General features: G+C 40.6%; 1 protein-coding gene across 1 annotated transcript in view; it reads right to left on the bottom strand.

Annotated features, from left to right (window-relative positions):
• Positions 1-9,457, bottom strand: part of ntng2a (netrin g2a) — a 121,048-nt gene extending 111,591 nt beyond the window's left edge. The window contains exon 1 of the mRNA XM_062999099.1: positions 9,245-9,457. Within this exon, the coding sequence (XP_062855169.1) occupies positions 9,245-9,457 (213 nt within the window). The remainder of the gene's footprint in view (positions 1-9,244) is intronic.
• Positions 9,458-9,758: the final 301 nt, after the last annotated feature.

Below are 9,758 nucleotides of genomic sequence, written 5' to 3' on the forward strand. Positions count from 1 at the left end.
AATTGGTCCTAAATACACCAACATTATTTAGTTGACTCCTAATGATGATAAAAAATTGTTTATGAGTGGCATATGTAGTATAGTGGTACAGTGGGTGCTACACAGCAACAGCGGTCTTTGAGACCTAAGTTGAATGTCACCCTCCAGTCTTATAGGAATTTAGTATGTTCCTGCCATGTCTGGGTTTTCTTTAAGTATTCTATCTTGATCAGTAGGTAAAGTCTCTTTTCTAAACTGCCCTAGGTGTGATTAAGTAAAAACATAGGTAAGTACATGTAGTGATTGGCTGGCACACTGTCTAGGGTGTATTCCAGTCCTGCATCCAGGATTTCAGGGTAGCACTGGACCATCCATGACCCTAACCAGAAGAAAAACGTTAGTGAGAAACCTGCAGTTGGTTGTCAGTGTTTTATGCTTTCCCTCCTTTATGCAGACCAGAACCATAACAATCCAGGCGTAGACGTTTTGTTATTCCATTATTAAATACCTTTGCTTCTCACATAAGCTACTGGCCACACAGAGAAAGCCCAACATATCACAACATATTTAATTATATTTTTTACAGATGCTTAAAATAATGTCTTTTATTTTTTCATTTGCTTCAGTTTGCTGTAATTCTTATACCATACCATAACTTCTCCATTACAGTGCCTGATACCACTAAATCACAACATCATATACAGTGTAATGACTCATGGATATCGGAAAATCGGGAATGGTTTCCTCTTAAGGGTGCCGGCAGGTCTCTAAAAGTGCTTGGCCCCCTGATGTCTGAATGCAGATTGGTCTGATGATCAGTCAGCTTTTATTGATCAGGCTTGAAAAGTGCTGACACATTCATACACACACACACACACACTTTTCTTGTTTAGCTCACAAAGCCGCCTTAATTTCACATGATGTACATGTGTGAATAGAAATGAGTGAAGAAAATGTGTTGAATGACTGAAAGAAACATTATACATTTATTTTTTACTTTCATTACACAACTCACTTTAATGTTATTTGGGTTTTAACGCTTCATTTTCATCTGTGTTGGTTTAAAGCTTATCCCACAAACACACTTTTCATGCATGCATATTTACCGGGGTATTAGTCAGTTATTCTGCAATTTATTTGTTACATAGTCACTAATCAATTTAGAGCTAAATGGACTCAGAGTTCTAAAACATACAAAAGAAAGATATATAGATATAGATATATATCTTAATATATATAAATGGAAAAACCATACAATAAAAATGTCAATGTAAATAGTTTTTCTTACTTTTTTGCCATTTTGTCTGACTTTGTTAGTATGCAACAAAAAATAGTCTCAACTATAAAATGTTTTACATTTATTGCTGTCTTATTATTACTCTGCATTATTTAACATTAATTAGTTTATATTCGTATTGCTAATTTTCAATATTTATTGCTAAATAAAATGTTTTATTTATATATATATATATATATATATATATATATATATATATATATATATATATATATAAAATTATTTATAATGACTTAGTCCTAATTCCTTTTTATATGGTTCTGTTAAATTGTAGATATATCTTTATATATATATATATATATATATATATATATATATACAGTATATATATATATATATATATATATATATATATATATACGTGGTCCAATTCCAATGCAAAACTGGTCTGCGGCTATGCAGCCCCATACACAACAAACTGTGATGCACTGTGTATTCGGAAACCTTTCTATCAGAACCAGCATTAACATCTTCAGCAATTTTAGCTACAGTAGCTCGTCTGTTGGATCGGACCACACGGGCCAGCCTTTGCTCCCAACGTGCCTGGTCGGTGGTATATATATACACACACACAAAAACAAACTGATTAATATTAAAATAATATATTAAAAAAATATTTTTTTTTAAATGCAAAAAATAACAGTACCACTCTGAAAAGAGTTCTTTTAAATATAGCATTAATAACTATTTTACGAAACCAACTGCAGTTAAGACCTAGCTCTTCTTAAATTCCTAATTACTAACCTTGTTTAAATAAACTATAGAACAAAAAGTTCTAGTGAAACCGAAGCACATTCCTAAAAAGAATAACTACACAGAAATTGGCTTTTGTAGTAGAGTTTACTCAGTGCTTTTCAGCCCACGTGCCACATGGTGCCCGGCGAGACTGATGCCTCTTAGTGAATGATGCCCAAAAACCAACCTGACACACTTCTTCCTCTTATCCCCCGCTCTAAACGTGTGAATTAACACCCTGTTACCGGCAGCACTCTGTCTACACCCAGGCCTGTAGTAACAACCCAGCTGTACAAATCCATCTATCCATCGATTGTTCTCCAATCAAAGCCCTGGCTCCATGCCCAAACAATCAGTCGCTCAATTCTCTGAAAGAGAACCATTGCAGGTCTCCTTTACCAACCTGTACCAACCTGCTGAAGAACCAAATTCAGGAAAAGCAAATCACAAGTCAGCGTGAAAACTATAAACTGATATGAGTGATGCCTGCACAGCTACAAACCACATGTGAAGCTGTGCTCAGTTCATCTGTGCTCAGTTCATCTGTGCAGCACTAAAGCCACAGTGCAGTCATTCTCAATTCCAAGCATGAAAAGAAATAAATGAATATCACAGTAGTGTAGTAGTTGGGGCTCCGGTTTTGCAGCGCTACACTGCACTGGCTCACTACCACTGAGATCCAGGGTTCGCATCCCAGCGGTGCTATTTTCTAGTCGGACATCTACATACAGACATGGTTGGCTATGTCTGGGGTGGTGGGGGATAGCCAAGGTGCCATGGGGGTCCTGTTCAGGGTGTGTTACTTCAAACCTACTGTAATACACTTGTTTGGGGTGTGTTACTGCCCAGTGATTTCTGGGACACTGTGAACATCTGTACTGGACACTTCAAACTGAACGTATTTAAATTTAAACACTGTCCATTTTATAAGCTCCACTTACCATATAGAAGCACTTTGTAGTTCTACAATTACTGACTGTAGTTTATCTGTTTCTCTGCATGCTTTTCATGCTGTTCTTCAGTGGTCAGGACCACAACAGAGCAGGTATTATTTGGGTGGTGGATCATTCTCAGCACTGCAGTGACACTGACATGGTGGTGGTGTGTTAGTGTGTGTTGTGCTGGTATGAGTGGATCAGACACAGCAGCGCTGCTGGAGTTTTTAAGGACCTCACTGTCACTGCTGGACTGAGAATAGTCCACCAACCAAAAATATATCCAGCCATATATATAGTTTATATATATATATATATATATATATATATATATATATTTATATATATATATATATATATATATATATAAAAATGAAAAACAAATTTGAAAAAGTATATATATATAGAATCAAAATAAAAAAACAAAATTTACAAAGTATATACAGTGTATCACAAAAGTGAGTACACCCCTCACATTTCTGCAAATATTTAAGTATATCTTTTCATGGGACAACACTATAGACATGAAACTTGGATATAACTTAGAGTAGTCAGTGTACAACTTGTATAGCAGTGTAGATTTACTGTCTTCTGAAAATAACTCAACATACAGCCATTAATGTCTAAATAGCTGGCAACATAAGTGAGTACACCCCACAGTGAACATGTCCAAATTGTGCCCAAATGTGTCGTTGTCCCTCCCTGGTGTCATGTGTCAAGGTCCCAGGTGTAAATGGGGAGCAGGGCTGTTAAATTTGGTGTTTTGGGTACAATTCTCTCATACTGGCCACTGGATATTCAACATGGCACCTCATGGCAAAGAACTCTCTGAGGATGTGAGAAATAGAATTGTTGCTCTCCACAAAGATGGCCTGGGCTATAAGAAGATTGCTAACACCCTGAAACTGAGCTACAGCATGGTGGCCAAGGTCATACAGCGGTTTTCCAGGACAGGTTCCACTCGGAACAGGCTTCGCCAGGGTCGACCAAAGAAGTTGAGTCCACGTGTTCGGCGTCATATCCAGAGCTTGGCTTTAAAAAATAGACACATGAGTGCTGCCAGCATTGCTGCAGAGGTTGAAGACGTGGGAGGTCAGCCTGTCAGTGCTCAGACCATACGCCGCTCACTGCATCAACTCGGTCTGCATGGTCGTCATCCCAGAAGGAAGCTGACGCACAAGAAAGGCAGCAAACAGTTTGCTGAAAACAAGCAGTCCAAGAACATGGATTACTGGAATGCCCTGTGGTCTGACGAGACCAAGATAAACTTGTTTGGCTCAGATGGTGTCCAGCATGTGTGGCGGCGCCCTAGTGAGAAGTTCCAAGACAACTGTATCTTGCCTACAGTCAAGCATGGTGGTGGTAGCATCATGGTCTTGGGCTGCATGAGTGTTGCTGGCACTGGGGAGCTGCAGTTCATTGAGGGAAACATGAATTTCAACATGTACTGTGACATTCTGAAACAGAGCATGATCCCCTCCCTTCGAAAACTGGGCCTCATGGCAGTTTTCCAACAGGATAACGACCCCAAACACAACCTCCAAGATGACAACTGCCTTGCTGAGGAAGCTGAAGGTAAAGGTGATGGACTAAACCCAATTGAGCACCTGTGGCGCATCCTCAAGTGGAAGGTGGAGGAGTTCAAGGTGTCTAACATCCACCAGCTCCGTGATGTCATCATGGAGGAGTGGAAGAGGATTCCAGTAGCGACCTGTGCAGCTCTGGTGAATTCCATGCCCAGGAGGGTTAAGGCAGTGCTGGATAATAATGGTGGTCACACAAAATATTGACACTTTGGGCACAATTTGGACATGTTCACTGTGGGGTGTACTCACTTATGTTGCCAGCCATTTAGACATTAATGGCTGTGTGTTGAGTTATTTTCAGAAGACAGTAAATCTACACTGCTATACAAGTTGTACACTGACTACTCTAAGTTATATCCAAGTTTTATTTCTATAGTGTTGTCCCATGAAAAGATATAATAAAATATTTGCAGACATGTGAGGGGTGTACTCACTTTTGTGATACACTGTATATATACAGTGGGGGAAATAAGTATTTGATCCCCTGCTGATTTTGTAAGTTTACCCCCTTACAAAGACTTGAACAGTCTATAATTTTTATGGAAGGTTTATTTTAACAGAGAGAGACAGAATATCAACAAAAAATCCAGAAAAAAAACATTAAATAAAAGTTATAAATTAATTTGTATTTAATTAAGGGAAATAAGTATTTGATCCCCTACCAACCAGCAAGAATTCTGACCCCCACAGACATGTGCCCATGAGGCACACAAATTAGTCCTGTCCCTGTATAAAAGACTCCTGTCACAGAATCAGTTTCTTCCGTTCAAATCTCTCAACCACCATGGGCAAGACCAAAGAACTATCAAAGGACGTCAGGGACAAGATTGTAGACCTGCACAAGGCTGGAATGGGCTACAAGACCATCAGCAAGAAGCTTGGTGAGAAAGAGACCACTGTTGGTGCGATCATTCGAAAATGGAAGAAATACAAGATCACAGTCAATCACCCTCACTCTGGAGCTCCATGCAAGATCTCACCTGGTGGGGTAAGAATGATTCTGAGAAAGGTGAGGTCAGCCCAGAATTACACGGGAGGAGCTTGTCAATGATCTCAAGGGAGCTGGGAGCACAGTCACCAAGAAAACCATTAGTAACACACTTCGCCGTAATGGATTGAGATCCTGCAGTGCCCGCAAAGTCCCTCTGCTCAAGAAGGCTCATGTACAGGCCCGTCTGAAGTTTGCCAATGAACACCTGAATGATTCAGAGAAAGCTTGGGAGAATGTGATATGGTCAGATGAGACCAAAATTGAGCTCTTTGGCATCAACTCCACTCGCCGTGTTTGGAGGCAAAGAAATGCCCGGTGGGGATGGTGTTCTTGGGGTCATATCCAGCATTTCTCTGCTCCCAGCTCCCTTGAGATCATTGACAAGCTCCTCCCGTGTAATTCTGGACTGACCTCACCTTTCTCAGAATCATTCTTACCCCACCAGGTGAGATCTTGCATGGAGCTCCAGAGTGAGGGTGATTGACTGTGATCTTGTATTTCTTCCATTTTCGAATGATCGCACCAACAGTGGTCTCTTTCTCACCAAGCTTCTTGCTGATGGTCTTGTAGCCCATTCCAGCCTTGTGCAGGTCTACAATCTTGTCCCTGACGTCCTTTGATAGCTCTTTGGTCTTGCCCATGGTGGTCGAGAGATTTGAACGGAAGAAACTGATTCTGTGACAGGAGTCTTTTATACAGGGACAGGACTAATTTGTGTGCCTCATGTGCACATAACTGGTCTGTGGGGGTCCAGAATTCTTGCTGGTTGGTAGGGGATCAAATACTTATTTCCCTTAATTAAATACAAATTAATTTATAACTTTTATTTAATGTTTTTTTTCTGGATTTTTTGTTGATATTCTGTCTCTCTCTGTTAAAATAAACCTTCCATAAAAATTATAGACTGTTCAAGTCTTTGTAAGGGGGTAAACTTACAAAATCAGCAGGGGATCAAATACTTATTTCCCCCACTGTATATGCGTTTTTCTCCCATTTATAATTTCAATAATTTTCTCACACATTTGTTAACAAACTGGAGATCCTCTGGCCATTTTTGCTCATCAAAGACTCAGCCTTTCCTGGATGCTGCTTTTGTACCAAACCATGATTACAATCACTTGTTGACATCACCTGTTTGAAATCACATCATTATTTAGTTTTTTCACCTCATTACTAGCCCTAAATTGCCCCCGTCCCAACTTTTTTTGGAATGTGTTGCAGGCCTGAAATGCAGGAATGGAGGTTTATTAACAAATAAAATGAAGTTAAGCAGACAAAACATAAAATATACTGTCTTTATACTGTCTGCAATCAAATAAGAGTCAAAGTAAATGTAAGGAACATACTGTCCCAACTTTTTCTGATTTGGAGTTGTAAAAAAGAGCACTTCACTTGAGTAGGCTTTGTGACAAAAAGCAACATGGGTCCAAGGACATGGGTTCAATTCTCTCCTCAGGTCACTGTCTCTAAAAAGGTACAGTCTCCTCCAGGTACAGTAGATGGATTAGCTGCTCTAAACTGCTGCCCTAAATTGATGTGAGTAAGTGACTGAATGTATCGCTGTGGGCCGATCTTTAATGAACCGGCACCCTGTTCAGGATGTAAGTATTTTAGGTGGCCCTGGCTCCATGACCCTTGCTATGGTGACGCAGTAAGTGAAAATAAGTAAATTAACTGAATTTTAATTAAAAAAAAGAATGTACAAATAAAAAACATGATTTTTTTGCACAAAACTAACTAAATTAAACTTATAAACTCATTTCAGTGCATTTCTGATTTAAAACCCATTTCATAAATAGGAAAGTAGACTACAGGACTCGTGTAATCCAGTCTGAAGTACACAAGGATAAACCAAAAGTTTACTTCATGGTCAAAATATATGGACACCAGACCATTAGCACCAGAGGACATCCCATTCCAAAACCATGAGCCCCAACCCCCACCTCCTCCACCCTCAATTTGTAGCTATTGTAGCCTTCACACTTTTAGAAAAGCATTCTGTATGTGTGTGCCTATTCAGTCCAAAAAAAAATCCAAAAATGACTGATGTTGGACAAAAAGGCCAGACACACAATCAATGTTCCAAGGCTTGTATTGGGGTTGAGGTCAGGGCTTTGTACAGGTTGCTTGAGGTCTCTACATCAAACACGTCAAACCATGTTTATATGAACTTTGCTTTGTGCAAAGCAAAGAGCTTTTCTTAAACTGTAGCCACAAAATCTAAAGCATAAGTAATATTTTGGAAAACATATTATATGACATTTTAGGATCGTGTAAATTCAGAACTAAACATTAGAATAAAGAAACTGGCTGGTAAAATGTGAATATAATGTGTGTGTGTGTGTGTGTGCGTATGACTTGAACTACACCACTATACAGCACAAACCTGTTGAAACATTCCAGTCATTATCACATTCTCATAAACAGCTTCCATAAATCAGTCATTACACTGTGTGGAGTAAATTAACTCAGCATTGTGTGTATAAAAAAATATTTACCTAAGATATAGGGCATTGGAAAGGACTGCTTTTTAAAATTTTGTAAAAGAAACTATATTGTAGACTTCAGCATGGAAATTTACGTTACTGGAGTGGTTTTCTCAAGGGTGCTTTGTGTGTGTTTGTGTGTGTGTGTGTGTGTGTGTGTATGCTCATTCCAAAAGCATGCGCGATATTATACACCAATCAGGCATAACATTATAACCACCTTCCTAATATTGTGTTGGTCCCTCTTTTGCTGCCCTATATGCAACAAACTGTGATGCACTGTGTATTTCGACACCTTTCTATCAGAACCAGCATTAACTTCTTCAGCAATTTGAGCTACAGTAGCTCGTCTGTTGGATCGGACCACACGGGCCAGCCTTCCCTCCCCACGTGCATCAATGAGCCTTGGCCGCCCATGAGCCTGTCGCCGGCTTACCACTGTTCCTTCCTTTGACCACTATTGATAGATACTGACCACTGCAGACTGGGAACTCCCCACAAGAGCTGCAGTTTTGGAGATGCTCTGACCCAGTCGTCTAGCCATCACAATTTGGCCCTTGTCAAACTCGCTCAAATCCTTACGCTCACCCATTTTCCTGCTTCTAACACATCAACTTTGAGGATAAAATCTTCACTTGCTGCCTAATATATCCCACCCACTAACAGGTGCCGTGATGAAGAGATAATCAGTGTTATTCACTTCACCCATAATGGTCATAATGTTATGCCTGGTCGATGTATAATGTATCTGTGGGAATTTGTGTCTATTTAGTCAAAAGAGTATTTTTAAAATGGGCGGCACGGTGGCTTAGTGGGTAGCACTGTCGCTTCACAGCACTAAGGTCCTGGGTTTGATTCCCAGGTGGGGCGGTCCGGGTTCTTTTTGTGTGGAGTTTTCATGTTCTCCCCGTGTCTGTGTGGGTTTCCTCCCACAATCCAAAGACATGCAGTCAGGTTCATTGGAGACACTGAATTGCCCTATAGGTGAATGGGTGTGTGTGTGTCAGCCCTGCGATGGACTGGCTGGTCCAGGGTGTTACTGTGTACCTTGCGCCCATTGAAAAGCTGGGTTAGGCTCCAGCACAAGCCCCCCCCCCCCCCCCCCCCCCCCCCAACCCTAATTGGTTAAGCGGTTAAGAAAGTGAGTGAGTGAGTAAATGAGAAGTTTTGAGCAGTGTGAGGTTGTAAGTATATTGATTTTATGGGTATGCATATGTGTGTGTGTGTGTGTCTACCAGGGTGCAGAAGCGCTCGGGCGGATCTCCACACGTGATGTCCGGTGGCTCCACTCGGATCTGCATGTAGTCCTTCATGGAGGTGGCTCGTGGCTGGCACGCATAAAACTCCCAGGTGTACTTATCGTCCGTACTCATCAGTGACTTACAGATATCATACTGCCCGAGAGTCACCAGCACGCACTGCAGGAACAGGAGGGCCGGAAGGAGCATGTTGAGGAACGGCAGGATGGACCAAGACTGGGTATGGGAGTTCGGGACGGGACGACTGGGTAGAAGGGGCGGGGCCTGTCAGAACTGGTACTGAGCCATTTTCATAGTTCATCGGTTGCTCAATCATCCACCGCTCATTTACTTTTCTTCTCTCTTAGTGAGTTCCCTCATTAATGAAGGCAGAGTGTAAAATATATTGCAGTGCATAAAAAATGTTCTCAGTCATCCAGTGCGACTTCACTTTTCTTCTCTCTCAATGAGTTTTGTTATTTATAAAGACAGGATGTGAAATAGAAAGTGT

Source organism: Trichomycterus rosablanca, chromosome 7 (assembly GCF_030014385.1).
Source record: "Trichomycterus rosablanca isolate fTriRos1 chromosome 7, fTriRos1.hap1, whole genome shotgun sequence".
Classification (NCBI taxonomy): domain Eukaryota; kingdom Metazoa; phylum Chordata; class Actinopteri; order Siluriformes; family Trichomycteridae; genus Trichomycterus; species Trichomycterus rosablanca.